At 40.5% G+C, this 20000-nt stretch overlaps 1 protein-coding gene and 1 long non-coding RNA gene across 2 annotated transcripts in view; both read left to right on the top strand.

Moving 5' to 3' along the window:
• Positions 1-20000, top strand: part of LOC122253624 (cell adhesion molecule Dscam2) — a 91528-nt gene that overhangs the window by 36301 nt on the left and 35227 nt on the right. The window contains exons 6-9 of the mRNA XM_086532491.1: positions 9387-9649; positions 10488-10649; positions 14016-14300; positions 15337-15456. Of these exons, the coding sequence (XP_086388617.1) occupies positions 9387-9649; positions 10488-10649; positions 14016-14300; positions 15337-15456 (830 nt within the window). The remainder of the gene's footprint in view (positions 1-9386; positions 9650-10487; positions 10650-14015; positions 14301-15336; positions 15457-20000) is intronic.
• Positions 12824-13980, top strand: LOC147467210 (uncharacterized). The gene has a single exon (XR_015190630.1). It is a non-coding gene; the product is annotated as an uncharacterized LOC147467210 (long non-coding RNA).

Raw genomic sequence — 20000 nt, 5'->3', positions numbered from 1 at the left:
AGGTGGGGTAGGGTGGGGTGGGGTAGGGTGGGGTGAGGTAGGGTGGGTTGGGGTGGGTTGAGGTGGGCTGGGGTAGGGCGGGTTGTGGTGGGGTGGGTTGAGGTAGGGTGGGGTGGGGTAGGGTGGGTGGGTTGAGGTGGGATGAGGTAGGGTGGGGTGAGGTGGGTTGATGTAAGGTAGGGTGAGGTGGGTTGAGGTACGGTTGGTTGGGTTGAGGTGGAGTGGGGTGGGTTGAGGTGAGGTGGGGTGGGGTGAGGTGGGGTGGGGTGAGGTGGGGTGGGGTAGCGTGGGTTGAGGTAGGGTGGTGTGGGGTAGGTGGGTGGGTTGAGGTAGGATGGGGTGGGATGAGGTGGGGTGGGGTGGGGTGGGGGTAAGAGGGAAGCGGATTTATAGGGGAGTATAGAAAAGGAGAAGGTGGGAATGGGGGGGGGGGGGATTGTAGAGTAGATGAGGTGGGTGAGGAGAATGGTGTTGCTTTGTAGGGGGTGTAAGGGAAGAGGTGAGTGTGTATGAAGGGGGAGGTGGGTATTTGTGAGTGTAGAAGGTATGAGATGGGAGAGCAAAGAAGAGTAGTAGTTATGTGTATGTATCCACAAGTGTGTATTTTTGTCAAACCATCATTACCATCACGACTTCCACACAAAACAAACATTAAACAAACAAAACAAAACAAAAACAAAAACAAGCAATACACATCCCCAGAAACCTCCCCTCCCCCCATAACCATCACGATATCCACACAAAACAAACAGAAAAACAAAAACAAAAACAAGCAACACACATCCCCAAAAACCTCTCCACCTTCAAGCAGCTCATCCTGAAGAAAACAAAAACAAAAAAAAAGAAGAAAAATATTCTAAAATCAGTTTCCAGAGAGATCTCGATTCCAATCACTTATATAACATTTAAGAGACCCGCTTCGCAAACGGTGTATATTTTCCCTTGGACGTAAATTTTCCCTTGGGTGATATAGAAATGCAGGAATACATATTTTATCGTGTTTACGAGCCTGATATCTCATCTTTTTCTTATTTTTCTTCTTCTTCTTTTTTTTGGTGTTCTTTGTTTATTGATATATATATGTGTTTGCTTGTTTGTTTGTTTGTTTGTTTGTTTGTTTCTGGCATCGTTACACATTCAGGGGTGAATATAAACTAGGCTTGATTAATTTGATTACGATTCAAAGGAAAGGGAATGTTATGATTGGATAACTTTTTTTTCCCCCTTTTTTTTTGGTACGGGTGAATTTTCGGGGAGATGAAAACGTGGTATTATTTTTTTGTATGTTTAAGCATGTGTATACATGCTCACACAACCACACACACACACACACACACACACACACACACACACACACACACACACACACACACACACACACACACACACACACACACACACACACACACACACACACACACACACACACACACACAGTCACTCACGCATTATCATATACATACACTGCCTATCATATGGGTGTGCATATATAATATTTATTTATCTATACATATACAAATATATGTGTGTTTGTGGGTATGTATATACATATATGTATGTATATATACATACATATCTATATATATATATATATATATATATATATATATGTATATATATATACATATATATATATATATATATATATATATATATATATATATATATATATTTATGTATGTATGTATGTATGTATATATATATATATATATATATATATATATATATATATATATATATATATATATATATATATATACAATACTTAAACAAATACATATCGAGTTGACATAATCCCAATATACTAACAATTATCCTCTACCACCCTAAACGCTGTGAAAATAACCCACTTTTTAGACAAGAGATCTCCACGAACGGTGAAGATAACAATCTGGAAATTCACGCTGCAGAATAACTTTTATACTTCAATGTCTCTTTCATCATTCAAATTTCCCGAACATTCCAGAACATTCTAGGTGGAAGAGGCAACATAGACGATAACGGTTCTAGCTTTTCTAAAGATGAAAAGATAGAGTTTTGTTTCTAAGTTGTCTGCTCAACCTAAGCTTGAATTAATTGTTATTTTCAACGCGTAGAGTTGAGTGCACCTCGTCAATTATTCGTTGTTTTCTGTGGCGACATACATGGATTTTGTTTTATCTGTCATTTTTATCTTATTTTCTTATATCCCCTTTTTTCTCTTTCGTTTCCTTTTTTTTTCTTTTACTTTCTCTCTTCTTCTATTCTTAATTTCTTTATATTTTTTCTGTTCTTTTTGTATTTTCCTGTTTTTCTATTTCACTTTTTCCGTTTTCTTTTATGTTCATGTTCTTCTTCTTTCTTCTTTTTCCTTTTTTTATTTTGATTTTTCTTCTTTCCTGTTCCTTTACTTCATTTATTTCTTGTTTTCTTTTCCTTTTTATTCATCAGTGTTTGAATTATTCTTGCATTGAAGAGTGATAATGTACCTTGAAATGAGACAAGGGAGAGAGAGAAAGAGATTGAGAGAGAGAGAAAGAGAGAGAGAGAGAGAGAGAGAGAGAAATGGAAAGATACCGAGTGAAAAATATCAAATAAAGAGCGAAGAAGAAATCAACAATAAAGCATCGAGAAATACAAGCACGAGGAAAAGAGAGCTCGAGACCTCCCTGCTCTAGAGAGAGAAAGAGAGAATAAAATCTCGGGAGATCATCCGCCCAGATTCAACTAACTTGAGTCCATCGCGCAGGAATTGAAAGAATGTTTGGCGAGCGATCCTTGGTCAGCTGGGGTTCAAGCAGGCGGGATGTAAGGGGGGGGGGTAGAGGGGGGAGGATGAAGCCTTTTTCCATTTCATGATTTTCTGCTTGGGAATTCAGTAGGACATCAGATTTAAACCCCGGATTTATAGAATTGGGTATACTCTATTTTATACAGGGAAGATCGGGGGTAAAGAGGATTGTAGAAGTGGTTTAAGACAGTTTCTCTTATGATGATAAAAGGAAAAACTAAATAGACAAAAGAAAAGAAAAAAATAAGTAAACAGTAATAACAAGAAAACTAAGAAAATTAAAAACAATCCGAGATATTTTTTTAAAAGAGAGAGAGAGAAAAGAAAACCAAGAATGATAAGAAATCAAAAACGTTTTGCAAAAAGAAGAAAATGTCCCATGATCTAACAACCTCATACCCCCCCCCCTCCCGCTCACGATCCCCTGGGATTTCAATCCTCGAGGTAATCCCCGGCAGTTTTGCTTCACACACAAAATAGAAATATCAAATATCACGTCTCGCTTCACCCTGAGGAGGTCAAACTATTGCCTTTGACCTCTCGTTGACCACTTGGACCCGCTGGAGACACTGCTGAGTTCGCCTCTATGGCCTCAGCCTCTCATACCCCCCCCCCCCCCTGGCACACATGAGCCCTTACTCAGCATGGACCTTATTCAACACCCTGGCCCTGTTTCCTTGCCTTATAGAGTTCAGCCAGCCCTTTCTTTTCTGTTATATTCAACATGGCCTTCTCAGCATGGCGAACTTTTTTGTACACCCGGAACATCTTGTACACTCATGTACTATATTGCTGCTCCTCCTCCTCCCTCACCCCCTTCTCTCCTACTCCTCCTCCCTCACCCCCTTTTCTCCTACTCCTCTTCCACCTTCCTTACTCTTCACTCCCTGTATCTTGCCTTCCTCCACTCCTTTGCCTTCCCCTTCTCCCTACTCTTTTTCTTCGCCCAATTCATCACTCCTCACTCCTTTTCCTCCCTACTCCTCCCTCTATTTCCTACCCCCATCCCATTCCTCACTCTCCCCATTCCCCATCCCCCCCCCCCGATCCCACTCCCTATTCCCCATTCCCCACTCCCCATTCCCCACTCCCCATTCCTCACTCCCCCACTCCCAAGCTCATGCAGCTGCCAGGGTCGAACACCATTTGTGGAGTGATCCCTCCTTATTTGGGACAGGATCACTCCCACTTAGGTCAGTAATGGCGTCAGTATTTTCCAACTTTGCAGTCCAGGTCCTCGATATTGGCTCTGGGACAGTCGCCTCGGGTTATTGTTGGTGTCGGGGTCTTCTGCCTCGGTCTGCTCTCTCTCTCTCTCTCTCTCTTTTCTTTCTTATTTCGTATTCTTATTCTTATTTTCCGTTCTCTTTTTCCTTTTCTTTCTTCTTTTGCTGTTTTTTCTTATTGTTGGTCTTCTTCTTTTTCGTTTTTTTCTTCTTCTTCTTCGTCTTCTACGCCTTGTTATTATTATTATTGTTATTATCACTATTGTTCGCCTTCTTCTTCTTCATATTCTTGGTCTTCTTCTTCTTCATCGTCCTCTTCTTCTTCGTCTTCTTCCTCGTCATCTCCTTCACCTCCACCTCTTTCTTCTTCTTTTTATCCGTACTTATTTTTTTTCTCCATATTTTTTTTCTTTGATATCTCTTGAATCTTCTTTTATTCTCTCTCCTTTCGGTTTCGGTGGAATTTTTCTTCTTCTCCGACTTTTCTTTTTTATTCTTTCCATTCCTTCGATTTGCAAGAATCTTCGTCGCATTATCCTCTTTACTTTTTTCTTCAATGACGTCTTGCACTTTTCCTCCTCTTCTTTACTCCAATTCCAATCAGTGGCTTGTCCTTCTTCCCGAAAGTATAATATAACTTTCTTCTCCTTCCTTCCCCCCCCCCCCCCCCATACACATCTTCCCCTCCCCTTCCCCACACCTCCCCCACATCTCCTTATTTCCCCCCCCCCCACCACATCTTTTACCCACATATTTTGACATCTATTTTCGCATTCACAAGAGGAACATTGAACTACATTCTTTTTTCCCCTCAAACGTAAACTTTTACTTGGGTGATGTATCTTCATTCTCAAATACTGAAGCCAATATGCACATGACAATGCATTTTGTCAGTGCAACGCGGCTTTTCTTCCTGTGACTTTTGTGATATAGCACTTGCTGGGTATTCTGACAGAGCCATTTGTCCAGTTTGGCGGCTCATACTAGCTGTGCCATCACTCATACTCTGTTAGAAAGAGTATCTATTGGGGAGAGTATTCTACATACGGTATGATTGTTGCCATAGTTTATATAATGTTATGTGGGTTGTTTGTACGTCCTTCTTTTTTTTTTTTTCTTGTTTTGGGTGTTTTGGGCCGAGAGGGTGAGGGAGAGGGAGAGAAAGAAAAAGAGAAGGGGAAGAGGGAGAGGAAGAGGAAGTGGGAGAGGAAAATGGAAAAGGAGAAAGGAAGAGGGAGAGAAAGGAGAGATAACCGAGATAGAGAGAAAGTGAATAAAAAACACAAAAAACAAAAAGACGAAGGTCTAAAAGAAAGAAAAAAACGAAGTTTACAGACAAAAAAAACAAAACCTAAAAACAGGAAGAGGAAACATTAGACAACGCAAAATAGAAAAAGAATAGAAAAAACAATCACACACTTATCCAACAATTCGACAAGAATGATAAACCAACCTCAAGAAAGTAAATGAACATAAAGCGAATCCCAACAATTTGGATACTTATCCGACATACATTCTGCCACGAGCAGCGATCTTGTCCAGCTCAGCACTCCCTTTGTGCCGCGCCTGACAACGACCCTAACTCACTCCCGCGAACCTCACTCTTCAACGACAAAGCTCCCGATCACCGTCGCGTCCAGTCGCCTTCGGATATATATATCTATATCTATATTCCTCGGGAAAAAAAAGAATCCTATTTGCCGCCACCGTCGCCGTCGAAGCCGAAGCCGAAGCCGCTGCCGCTGCCGCCATTGGACTTCTTTCAATTGCGACGAAAAAAAGAGGAATTTTTTGAAAAATCGTTCGTTTAAGACGCGAGCGGTTGACTTGTCTCCAGGGATGGATGCGGATGTCGTGTTGCTTATTTTTATGCGTGACGTCACTCCGGCTCGGAGGGGAGGGGGGGAGGGGGAAATGGTGGGGGGGAGCTCTCTTGTTATCGTTGGTAGACGAGTTTGTTTGAGTGCATTTCGATCCGGTTCCCTGGTCTGTGACGTGGCGGTTTTTTGGAAAGTTTTAGGAAAGGAGCGAGCGAGTGGTTCTTCAGGAGTCATCTGAATGGAAATGTATATGATAATTCAAGCCATCTTCTCCCTGCGCCTCCTTCTTCCCGTCTCCTCTCTCTCTCTTCCTCCACTTTCCCCCTTTTATTCCTGTTCCTTCCTTTTCTTTGTATTCCTTTTTCCTTCCTTTTTTTCTTATTTCTTGGCCCTCTCTTTCTTCCTATTCCTTGTTCTTTCCTTTTCGTTCTATCCCTTATTCATTTCATTTCTTTCTATTCCTTGGTCCTTCCTTTTCTTTCTGTTTATTTTCCTTTCTTCTCCTCCTATTCTTTATCCGTCTCTCCTCTCCTCCTTCTTTTCTCCTCCCTGTCTTCTTATTCCTTCTCCCTCATTACTTCCTATTCCTTGTCTCTCTCTCCTTCTTCCTATTTCTTGCCCCTCCTCCTCCTACCCCTTAGCTCTATTTTTCATTCTTTCCCCTATCTCTCCTTCTCCTCCTACTCCTCCTTATCCTTCCCCTTCTTCCCATTCCTTCCGTTCTATCTTGCCAATCATCTTAAATATCCAATACCTCCATTTTAGTGCCATTTTCCCCAGTTCCTTCGAAAATAAGGATATGAAAGCACGATTTGAGAATATTTACAAAACCCAAGAGGATATTGAAGTGTCTGTGAAGGTTACGTAACACAGATGTGACTTCTGTTACGGAGATGTTATTCGTTGAGAGAAAGAAAAAATATGCTCCATTTTCCGATATATATATATATATTTTTTTTTCGTTATTCTCCATTTTCCGAGATTTTTTTTTCTTATTTTCTTATTTCCTTTTCAATGCAATGCATATCTTTCTCCCTTTCAATATTCTTATGTTCATATTTTCTCCTTATTTTTCGTCTTTTATCTTTATTCTCTCTCCCCCCCCCCCTCTTTCTTTCTTTTTCGGAGAAACATTCTTATTCCCTTTCCTTTTTTTTAAACGCATCGGATGCCTTTCTCCATTTTCCATTTTTCCCCCAAATCTTATTTTCACATTTCTCTCCCTTTTCTTCTTATCGTTATTCACACATACAACATTCCATTAAAAAAATATAAGGCAAAAATACAACCCGACGATATTCTAAAAATAAGAAGAATAAAATTTACGAACATAAAAGCAAGCATGTCGATAGCAACAGCATTAAAAGCAAGAGCATCAAAAACGAGTCTTCAATTTAATGGATGTCACCAGAGGGAGCGAGAGAGGAAGGGGGCTTTTATCATCATTATTGTTGTTGTTGTTATTATTTTTATCATTGTTGTTTTGATTATTGTTATCTTTCATTATTGTTATCTTTATTGTTATTATTATTGTTATTATTATTATTATTATCCTCATAATTATCATTATTGATATCTCTATAATGATTATTGTTGTTGTTATATTTGTTATTAGTATTTTTATTATTATTGTTTTGATTATTGTTATCTTTATTGTTATTATTATTATTATTATTATCATTATCATTATTGATATCTCTAGGATGATTATGATCTTTACGGTCTTTATTCTTATCATATTTGTTATTATTGTTATTATCATTAGTATTATCATTATCATCATTGTTATGATTATCAATATCATTATTGATATCATTATTATCATCATTGTTATAATAATCATCATCCTCATTACTATCATTACTAATATTATCATCATTATCATTGTTGTCAGTATTATCCTCATTAGTATCCTTATCATCATCATCATTATCATTATTAGCATTACTATTATCATCAGCATTATTATTATTGTTATAATTACTATTCTTATTACTACTGATATCATCTTTATGTCATTGTTATTATTATCATTGTTATTGTTGTTGTTTTTATCATTATCATTAATGTCATTATCATCATATCATTATGATTAGTAGTAGCAATAGTAGTAGTAGTTACAGTATCATTAACATTTACGTTTTTCTAACTCTTATCAGTTTTATAACTATTAGCATTAACATTATCACTATTGCTGTCTTTCATTTATTCTCTTTTCTTCACGTCTTCTTTTACTCCTTCTTCTTCTTCCTCTTCTCTTTTTTTTTTTTCTTTCTTTTGCTTCCTCTTCTTCGTTTTCTTCTTCTTCTTCTTCTTCTACTCATTCTTCGTCTTCTTCCTATTCTTCTTCCTCGTCTTCTTCCTCTTCCTCTTCTTTTCATTTTTTCTTCTTCTTCTGCTGCCTCTTCTTCTTCTTCCTCTTCTTCTTCTTCTTTTCCTTCTTCCGCTTCCTCTTCTTCTTCTCCTTCTACTTCTCCTTCCTCTTCTTCTTCTTCTTCTCCTTCTTCTCTTTCCGCTTCCTCTTCTCCTCCTCTTCTTCCTCCTCCTCCTCCTTCTACTCTTCTTCTTCTTCTTCTTCTTCTTCTTCTTCTGCAACTGCTTATTCTCCATCTTCTTATTCTTCTTCCGATTCCTCTCCTCCTCCTCCTCCTCCTCCTTTTCCTCCTCCTCCTCTTCCTCCTCCTCTTCCTCCTCTTCCTCCTCCTCTTCCTCCTCTTCCTTCTCCTCCTTCTTCTTCTTCTTCTTCCACTTCCTCTTCTTCTCCTTCTTCCTCTTCCTTCTCCTCCTTCTTCTCCTATTCTTACTCCTCTCCTTCTTACTCCTCTCCTTCTTCTTGTTATCCAATAATGGCCCTTAAAGTTAGAAGATCTTAAAGGGTCAGATTGGCTGAGCGATATTGCGAACATGAAGGTAGTGGCTGGGGGAGGGGGGAGGGGGGTGAAGGGGGAGGGGGTTGAAGGATGAGGGGGGTGAAGGATGAAGGGGTTCAAACGAGATGGGTGTTCTGAGGGAGGGTGGAGGGGGGAGGGGAATGATGAGGGAAAGGGAGGAGGGAAAGAGGGAGAGGGAGGGAGAGGGAGGGAGACGGAGAGAGGGGGGGAGGGGGAGGTAGGGGGAGAGGGGAGAGGGAGGGTTGGGGTGGGAGGAAAATGAGGGAAAGGGAGGAGGGAATGAGGGAGAGGGAGGGAGATGGAGAGAGGGGGAGAGGGGGGAGGAAGATGGAGAGAGAAGGAGGGCAGGAGGGAGAGGGAGGGAGATGGAAAGAGAGGGAGGGCAGGAGGGAGAGGGAGGGAGATGGAGAGAATGGGGAGAGGAGAAGGAAGAGGGAGAGGGAGAGGGAGAGGAAGAGAGAGAGAAAGAGACGGGGAGAAGAAGTAAGAAAGAGAGAGAGAGAAAAAAGAAAAGAAAAAGGGAGAGAGAGAGCTTGCAATGTTTATATAATCTACGAGTTGCTTCAACTGTCTCTTCATGTGAATCACTATAATCATCAACATTTGCTTTATCATTTATTTACCCACCTATCTCATCTCTTCCAACATCCACTTACAATTCTCTCCCTTTTTCCCCCAGGTATTTAAAGGGCCAGTACGTATCAGCCCACGGTGACGTCATCAGCCACGTGAACATCAGCAGCGTGCACGTGACCGACGGAGGCACGTACAGCTGCACGGCGGAGAACAGCGCCGGCAAGGTCCTCCACTCAGCACGTCTCAACGTGTACGGACCGCCCCATATAAGGCCTATGGGTCAGCTGTCAGCGGTTGCCGGCGAGACATTTTCCGTTTCTTGTCCTGCCTCGGGGTATCCACTTCACAAGATCATATGGACGAAAGGTTATTGGTTGGCGATTTTATGTTGTTGTTTTTTTATTGTTGTTGTTGTTGTTGGTCTCTTTTGGAATGAGATTAATAAGATGGATTTAGGTGATAAGGTTGTAATGGGGGATGATGGAAGAATTTAATCTAGGTCTTTGTGTCTGTGAATTGCAATATGGGGATCAACTATGCAATTGCCATGTCTTATATCGACCCCTTCCTCTTGCCTCTTCTCTCCTCTTCCTTGTCCCTTCTCCTTCTCTGCTCCTCTTCCCTAACCCCAATGGACCTATTCCCCATCCACCTTTTTTCCGTTTACCCTTTCAATCCCCCTTCATATCCCCTCCTCTTCTCCTTCCCCCTTCCCATCTCCCTCTCTCTCTCTCCGTCCCCCTTTCTCCTTCCCTTTTCCCACCCCTTTCTCCTCCATCTGTCTGTCATCCTTTTACCCTTCCTCTCTCTCTTCCCTTCTCCTTCTCCCTCCCCTTCCCCACCACTACCCACACCCATTTTTCTCTTCCCCCCTTTCCCCCACCCCACCCCCAATCTCCCCCTACCCCCATTCTCCCCCACCCATCCCATTCCCCCCCATTCTCCCCCCACCCCTATTCTCCCCACCCCACCCTCATTCTCCCCCACCCCTATTCTCCCTCCACCCCAACCCCATTCTCCCCCACCCCCATTCACCCCCTACCCCCATTCTCCCCCCCAACCACCCCCAATCTCCCCCCCCACCCACCCCCCCACTCCCATTCTCCCCCACTCACCCCCCTTCCCCCCACCCCACCCACCCACCCCACTTCCACACCCCCTCCCACCTCCCCGGGGAGATCTCGTTCCCCTTCCGCTTCCGCAGACGGCGTCCGACTCCCCACGGGTCACCGGCAGCGCGTCTTCACCAACGGAACGCTCGTCATAGAGCAGGTAACGCGAGGCACGGACGATGGGCAGTACTCGTGCACGGCCATGTCGCGGCAAGGGCGGTCGGACACGCAACAGCTGACCGTCCGCGTCATGGGTATGTTGTTTCGGACGCTACATTCACGCACGCACGCTGGTAACATACATACAAAAAAAAAAAAAAAAAAAAAAAAAAAAAAAGAGGGATATATATAGATGTATTTATGGAATGTTGAAGAATTTGTATTTTTTTTATGTGGGTGTATGTTATGGAGGTAGGGATTATCCGCCTTTTCGCTTTTTTTTTTATATATACAATATCCGGGTATTTACGGTAGAATGTGTAGAGGAATAATGATATAAGTATGATTTTATTTTCACTGTATTTCATAGAACAATATCTATTAGAATCGATTTGATAATTGCTTTACAAGATAAGAAAATCTGACTTATTTAAGAACAAAAAAAAAAAAAAAAAAAAAAAAAAAAAAATAATATATATATATATATATATATATATATATATATATATATATATATATATATATATATACATAGATATATATATCACTTTACCTAATCACTATAAAAGCAAGAATTATCGACCTACCCTCTCTAATAAATGATAAAATAATAACAAAATAAGGACAGGAATAGCTCACAATGCAGGTCACATATCATAGTTTCTTGACCAAATTTCCAATCTTTCCAATCACATTCCACATATCCGTTTCCAAGTAATCCTGAAGTCGGAATGTTCACAGATTGTTCACCAAAAGGAGTCATGGTATTTGGGTCAGAAATATCAACCCACACGTATGGCTTTTGTTCAGAAATATTACCAGTAATGATGAAGCCAAAAGTCAGTTCGTTTGTTCATTATTCAGTCTAATTAATGAATGAATATAATGTTTTTCATTAACATTGTTGGGAGGATGATTAGGTACGAAGATGGGTATAACATAATAGGAAATAAATTATATCCATAAATATCAGAACATGATCATTAACTGTAAATGCTTGTGTGTAAAACTTGACTTAATATCTTGCTCTCTATTCCTCTGTTGCTAGAAATAAATAAATAAATAGATAAATAAATAATCTAAAAAAAATAAGTAAAAATCCTGAACAAAATAAAGAGATAAAAAGGAAATACATTTTGTAATTAGAAAATAAGTTGAGTAATGCCTTTGACGATCACTCATTAATTTGTATAATTAATTATGATCATTACTGTCATTACAATTGATGGTATAGACAAATGTCTTTTGTTTTTGTTTTTATAATAATTGTTCTCATTATATTTTAACATGCCAGTCTCAATGAAAAAAGTATATAGAAACTAAACAAAAATACTATTAAATCACCTTTGTCACAAAGGCATTAAAACCAACATGCAAAGAGTTAAATAAATAAATACATAAATAAATAAAAAGCCAAACATCTAAATCAAAAATCAATGTACATAAACGTAGCCCAAAGTCACTTAGAAATTGATTAGATCGAAGAGAATAAGATCTTTTGTCATCTCCAGCTGAGTCAGTAAAGCTTCGAGTTTGTGTCTGAGTGTTGAGTGAAACGGAATACTTTAGCGTGAAGTGTGAAGTTGTTGCAAAGGTGAATAGTGAGTGTGAAGGGTTGAACAATAGGAAAGATGATTGCGCTCATTTATAACTTGCATTCGTGACCCGCATCGTTGCAAAGCTTCTAGCAACATTTCATTTTAAGAAGGCCTGTAATCGTATTACTTGTTTCAACTTCCTGGTATTTCTCATCTTGTTAATCTGTTTGTAAGCGCCTTATGTTCTATAAGACGACCAGATTCTCTGTAAGATGAATTCTGTATTAATGTATATATAAATGTTTAGAGAAAGAGAGAGAGAGGGAGAGAGAGAGAGAGAGAGAGAGAGAGAGAGAGAGAGAGAGAGAGAGAGAGAGAGGGAGAGAGAGAGAGAGGAAGAGAGAGAGAGAGAGAGAGAGAGAGAGAGAGAGAGAGAGAGAAAGAGATAAAGAAAGAGAGAGAGAGTAATGACATTAACAGATACAGATGAACAGATAAATAAAACATATATGCCAACTTAATCCATACAAATGCAAGAATGGATGCCATGCATATGCCCTGTCCAAGTGTGAAGATGAATGATCTAGCTCAGCGGTATTCAACCTTTTTTATGTGTTTTTGTTTGTTGTTGCAAGCCTGTTAGTTTATTGCAAAGCTAACTACTCCCCAATGAAAGTCGCAAATGGCACAGACCTTTTAAGTTCCTAAATATAGACAGATTTTTTTTTTTTTTTTTTTATCATGAAATCATTATGCGACAAGAAAAAAAATCACTAGTTTTTGAGCATGTCTGTCGTGGATGTCTGTGAGCGTGTTGGTCGAGTGTACATGTGTCTGTGCGTGATTACCGAGTGTGTCTGTGAGCGCGCTTGGCGAGTGTGTCTGTGAGCGGTCGAAGTGCCAAAGCCTTCCGGACCAGTGCCTGAGCAACAGGTATATTGCAGTGGCACCGGAAATATTGCCTTTCCACTTTGAGAAGAAGTTGCAACAAGGAACCCGCGCGGGCGTGGCCTGCATCGTTAGCACAGGGGACCCGCCCATCACCTTCACTTGGCAGAAGGATGGGCGTGATATCAAGGGATCAGAGGGCATCTCCACGTCTAAAATGGGCGAGTACAGCAACGCCCTCTTGATCAACAACCTCACAGCCCAGCACAGCGGCGTGTACACCTGCACAGCCGCGAACAGCTGGGCGAAGGCTACCCACTCGGCCTCTCTCGACGTTACCGGTACGCCCACAACAGCGCTAGGAGCTTCCGCATGGGCGTGGTCTTGACACTTCTTACTTATTTACAGAACCCTTTATCTTATTTTTTCCTCTTTTTTTTTTACTATTGTGTTTTTCTTTTTCCAGGATTGTATTTTATGTGTTTCTGTTTGTGCCGTGGTTTTCATTTAGCTTCTTGCCCCGTGAGGCCCACCTGACTTACCGCGACTTTACCTCCTAATGCTTACGTCACCTTGCCCGATTCTGTCCCTTCACAGACTCTTGACTAACTACCACACACGCCACGAAGAAAATCGCCTATTTCCTTACACACACACAAGTATACATGTATATGGATACTCACACACACACACATACCTCCTTCTGTTTCCTGTCTCCCTTTGAACACTCCTGACGGATGCCCAGCTCGTCGAGGATCTTGGTAGATCCTCCTGAAAGCTGGACAGCCGTAAGGTCAAGTTATCCTTAGATTGCACTCTAAGGCCAACCCATAAACACCCTTCTTCTTCTTCGTCTTCTTCTTCTTCGTCTTCTTCTTCTCTTCACCTATACTTCCTCCTCCTTTCATCCACTCCTTCCAAAAAAAAAAGGATAAAAAAACCCAACAACCCCCATTTTATCAGAAGGAAAAAAAGAAAGAAAACTTGACCCTTTTTTCTCTTTGCTTCTGGTGAGAATGAGTGTGTGTGTTACAGTGCCGCCCCGGTTGGCCCCGATGGTTTTCCCCGCGGGTACCCGGGCGGGGATGCGCGCGCAGGCCACGTGCTTGGTGCAGGAGGGCGACCAGCCCGTGGCGCTCTCCTGGACAAAAGATGGCCAGCCAATCGACCCTCAGCTTGACGTCCGCTTCTCGCAACTGGATGTCTTCACCTCCATCATAGTGATCGAGCGGGCCACGGCGGCCCACTCCGGCAACTACACCTGCGCCGCCACCAACCCCGCTCGCACCGCCACGACGACGGGGCCCCTGACCGTCAGCGGTAGGGCGCGACAGTCTCACTCGATTCCAGTTAGGGGACCCTTTGTCAAAGAGAAATTAACAGGGAAGGGAGCACAGTTCAGTGGAGGAAAAGGAAGGGCTTTCAGGGTGTTTCATGAATATCTATAAGCAGGTGGTTATAAGCAGGTGCTTACATCTTTACTGAGAGAGAAACGAGAATAGAGGGCACAAGTAGGTAAGTTCTGACAAGAAACGGACATATATGAGACCTTTCGACTTTCACACTGACTTGGTTCAATTACTCACACTTAGTATGTGTCGTGAGGACGTGGTCAAATCAATACAATTCTTTTTTTTTCTTCATCTCTAGATAAAATAAAGAAAATCATACCTAATAACTCTATAGACTTATATATCTCCATATACTTTATCATTAAAAAAAAAGTATCGTATCACATCCTCACCTATAACACTCTAGCCCCATTCTGCACGCACTCTTAACAAGCAATCCGTTACCAACACCCATTTGCTGTTTGTGCTTTCGACGATCACCTCTGACCTGGACTCTAAGCGACCAACAGGACTCGTGTGTATCAATGCGTGAGGTGTCTTCTCTGGTACTTTCTCTTTTGACACAAGAAATACCACTCAAAACAACTTGCAATGGAGAACTTATGGTATTCTCGCTATATAGAGTATTGTTTTTTTTATGTTTAGAGCTTGATATCAAAACTATATATATTTAGCACCAAATCTAAACAAGACAGTAGTAAAGAGAGATTTTGTTTTCGTTTTTGGTATAGTGTGTTGATAGATGATATACATGCATTTATAAAGACAGTGGTGTAGTTTTTTTTTAATTTTGATTTTTTTGTAGACAGAATTGCTAGTCTGACAAGAGTTATGTAAATATGAATAAATATCAACCTTAGTTCACAAATGATATATATTTTATCAACTATGATATACCTATCGTATGACATATATTCCATATAAATATAATATCTCTCTCATTTGAACCATGACTTCAAACTGATATATATCATTGCCTTGCCTTGACCCTGCGCGTCCTGCAGTGCCCCCAGCCTGGGTAGTAGAGCCATCGAGTGCCAGTGTGGCCCTCGGAGGAACCGTGGCTCTCCACTGCCTAGCCAAAGGCTTCCCGAACCCGACCGTTGTTTGGAGAAAGGAAACAGGTAAGTTATTAAAGTAATTCTGCTATTTGTTTAAATTTTTGTTGTGATTACTTAAGAGGCAGTGTTAGTTATTGGAATAATTTTAGTAATTGTTAACTTCCGGTTGTGGCTAAGAAGAAGGTAAGTTATTTAAGTTAATATTACCGTCTTTTAACTTTCTGCTGTGATTACTTAAGATACAGGGAAGTTAATATTTATTATTTGTTAACTTCTTGTTTTTTTATAAGACGAGTAACTTTTACTACCTGAACTTCTTGTTGTGAGTACCCAAGAGATAAGGAAATTATGAACATAATTCTACCAACCTTTTCTATTACGTAAGATACAGGGATATTATTTTAAGTACTTTGACTCCCCCGTTAAGATTTTTTAGTCAATTTACCTTTTCGTTTCTCTTCTCTCTTTTTTTAACTGCATTTCATATCATTTCATATAATATCATATCATATATATTGGCTTATATCGCTCGCACTCACTGCCTCTGGAACATGTGTGTGATTATGTGACGAAAGTTGATCCCAAATCAAAATGGACCCGGGATACGAGGATATATATTAATCCATTTAAGCCTGTTAATGCAATTTTATTAATTACCAACCCAGTGGAAATGATTAATTAGTGGTATATGATATAAATGATAGCGACAGAGCTTATATGAATTACAAGCCTATTACTAAAATGCTGCTGTGTTTTGTTTTTGTTTTTTTCTTGAAATTTCAAATTCAGAATATACAAGAATCGGAAGTAGCATATATATCAATCGATAGCTACGAAAATAGGTTGATATATACCTCCGTATAATAACAGACACATTCGAAAATAGTCCCCCCCCCGCTTAAAAAAAACGGTCGTTATCCCACTTGAAAAGAGACGAAAATAAGTTCGTTGTCCCTACCATCTCCGTCACGTTTGATGTTTATATTGTTGTCGATGACGTGGAACCTCGAGTTATTTTGGTTCATCGTGAAGTGGCGCATGGCTGTTGAAATGAATAACACTTACTTTAAGGTTGTCATATTTTAAGGTTGCCATATTCTAAGGTTGCCATACTTTAAGGGAGGTTGGTTTGTGTAGACAGTAGACAAGCTGACGATACTTAATTCTGATATTCATTCGGTTTCTTTTCAATTTTGTATTTATGTTATTAGAGTGTCAGTAAAGAGTCAGCTTTATACTGTAGGTAATTTTAGAAAACGAAAGAATGATTCAGAAGAGCACAATTAGGCGTAAACATACACAAACAAGCAATTATATACTAGCAAACACACAAACTAGCACAAGCCCGACCTACTGCCTGTTTAAAGATAAAATAAGGCATTTTTACGTATGAACAAGAGATGCGTTTTCATCATAATACATATATCACATAAATGATATCCGATGCTCGTCTTATTAAGCTTCAACCTTCTTTTAAGTGAGCGTAAAAAACACACAACATTATTTGAAAAAAAAATAATATTCCATTAAAAAAAATGAATGAATGAATAATGTAAATGAACAGAACTGAAAATAGAAAACGCAAGAGCCTTGTTGTGTACAAAGATTCAATTCACCGGTAATACTGCGGTTGGATATTCAAAATTCTGATATAAAAAAAATCAATTTCAACTTTCAAATTCCATTACACAGGCCACAAAGCAGATATTTTGGTTTATAGTCCATTACTGCAATTGCCTCTAAGCATTGCCTCCGTCTACCCTGTTAGCTTTTAACATTCACGTTCGGAAATTTGTTGTCAGTAATCTGATAACTTGTAATTTCCCCTATGGTTTCTTCATTTGATTTCCTTGCCGTTGTAATTTTAGGTATCTCGGCATGTACTTTTATAAATCATGTAGAATATGTGTGTGTGTGTGTGTGTGTAGAGAGAGAGAGAGAGAAAGCAAAAGGGAGTGAGTGAGAGAGAGTAAGAGAAAAAAAACGCGAGAGAGTGAGAAAGCGAGAGAGAGAGAGAGAGAGAGAAAACGCGAGAGAGTGTGAAAGCGAGAGCTAGAGAGAGAGACAGAAAGAACGAAAGCGAGAAAGCAAGAGAGAGAGCGAGAAAGAGAAAGCTAAAGAAAGCTTGAGAGAGAGATCACATTAAAAATGCATAATCACGAAGTCAAGTTCGAAAAATACGTGTGCAATGGAAGATAAGCCCGTTAATAGGGGTCCTTCAGTAGTAATATTCAGTCTCATCCCTTATCGTCTGCACCCAGTCATAAAACGTCCATTTGGAAATGAAGTAAAATCCATCCTGGACGCGTAGGACCACTCGTTTTATATCATTCACACACTCGTTTTCATTTATGTTTTTCTTTTTTTTATGTCAGTAAGAATAATTCAGGTGTGGGATATACACATGTTCGGAGTTATAGTGAGATGCCTAAGATATGCCTTTTACTTGGCTTCCTTTCCTTCTCCGTTTTCCCCATCTTCTTCCCGTACCCCTTTCCTCCACTTCCTCTCCCCATCCTCTCTTCCCTCACCCCCCTTTCACCCCCCCCCCCTCACCTCTCGTCTTCTTACCTGTTTCTTCATCTTTCTTCCTTCTCTTTCATCCCACCGTTCTTCCCCACATCCTCTCTACTCCGCCTCCCTCCCCAATATACCCAATTCCCCTCCCCTTCTTGTCCTCTCCCCCTTTCTCCATCCTCCTTCCGCTCTTGTTTTTCCATCCTTCTCCCCCTCCCTCCACTCTCCCCTTCCTTTCTTCCCTCCATTCCTCCCTCTCCATCCTTTCTCCCCCTCCCTCCACCCCACCCCCTCTTCCCTCCACTCTCCCCCACCCCTCATTCCTTCACCCTCCCTTCCCATTCTTTCCCCTTTCCCAAACTTCCCTCCTTCCCCCTTTCCTCTTCTCCCTTCCCTCCTTCCCCCTTCCCTCTTCCCCCTTCCCCTTCCCTCCTTCCCCCTTCCTCTTCCCCCTTCCCCCTTCCCCCTTCCCCCTCCTCCCCGATCAATCTCCCCCCCTCTCTTTATTCTGTGATTTACCTTTCGGTATAGGCAGGTATACGCTGTAAATTTGATACCTCGTTATGTCTAAGGCTCAAGAGAGACATATAGACACCAGATTAATCAAATCCAGGGCATCAGTGCAGTGAAATATGTCCATGTGTATGTACGTACATGTGTATGCTTGATTGTGTGCTTGCCTGTACCCTTGGACATGAGTGTGTGTGTGTTAGTGTATGCGAGAGAGAGAGAAAGAGAGAGGGAGAGAGAAAGAGAGAGAGAGAGAGAAAGAGAGAGAGAGAAAGAAAGAAAGAGAGAGAAATCATGTACGTCTGTGTCTGCCTTTGAATGTGTTTAATTATTTGCATACACATCTCTCTTATCGTGTGCATGTATGTTTGTCTATCTGGTTATGTACTTGTTCTAGCGAGCGCACGCGCACACGCACACGCGCATAAGCGGACCGTGTGTTTCCGATATTATTCGACCGATATATATAAACCTGGCGTCGCGCGGCCGTCCCATGCAGCAATGGTCGTCGAAAACAGATTTTATAGCAGGTATATTTCGGCGACTTGACAAGTTTGATCGTCGGTAGAGATGTTGGCCACTTATAACTTTATGGCGCGCATTCGGGGGGCGATCGTGAGCCGGGATATCGTATTTAAGGAAATATCCCGGGCGTGACGTTGATTATGAGGTCCTTTTCGACTTCCGGATCAAAGACCCAAAGCGGTCGGTGGGCTTTGTTGATTGCGTTTTGGTCGATGTTGCGTAATTTTGTTTTTGTTTTTTGTGTTTCACGTTTGTTCTGTCTGTGGGCGTTGTGGTGATTATGCGCTTAAAGTAAAGTGTAATGCTTGCGTTAGTTGGTATTGTTATGATTATGATTATTGTCATGAAATTGATATCGTTAGATTTGTGTCATTTAATCATTTGGGAAAGAGATTGTGTTAATAAGAGTGGTAATGATGATAATAATGATAAAGATAATATCAATTTTAATTAAATAATAATGATAATGATAACAATAGTAATGATGATAATGAGACTTATAATAGAGCTAATGCTAAACTAACAAATACGAGAATAACAATCATCATCATCATCATTATAATCATAATACTAACAATAACCACAATCATTTTGGGAATTGTAAAAATCAAAATCAAAAGGGAAGGAACTAGCCTTATATTTCTTTAATCTATAATAACGTTAGTGTCCCTCACTATTCCATTCTGGGAAAAGGTTAAAAAAAAAAGTCCAATTAACCATTTGTTCTTTTATAAAAGGATATCCAATTCCACGGAGAGAATTGAAAAGAAAATAAGACAATTCGGCAACCCGCGTGGTCATTCTCAACCAAGACATAAACCAGAAAAATTCGGTATTCATAAATCTTACGATAGTAATGAAGAAAAAGACGTTTGAGAAGCGAAGTTAAAAATTCGCCCGATGTCGGAACGGTTCTTAGAAGTCGATCTTGGAAGAAAGTTAACATTGTTTTTTTGTCGAGATGTGAAATGAACGACAAGAATTGGAAGGAAATGATGTCATACTAATGGAGTATTTTGGAACGAATTAAGAATATAACGAAGTCAAAAGGAAAG

This window comes from Penaeus japonicus, unplaced genomic scaffold (genome assembly GCF_977035675.1).
Source record: "Penaeus japonicus unplaced genomic scaffold, GWHDUDI00000001_assembly GWHDUDI00000037, whole genome shotgun sequence".
NCBI classification, from domain to species: domain Eukaryota; kingdom Metazoa; phylum Arthropoda; class Malacostraca; order Decapoda; family Penaeidae; genus Penaeus; species Penaeus japonicus.
Note: the sequence above shows the minus strand (reverse complement) of the source record. Positions and strands in the feature narration are given on the sequence as shown.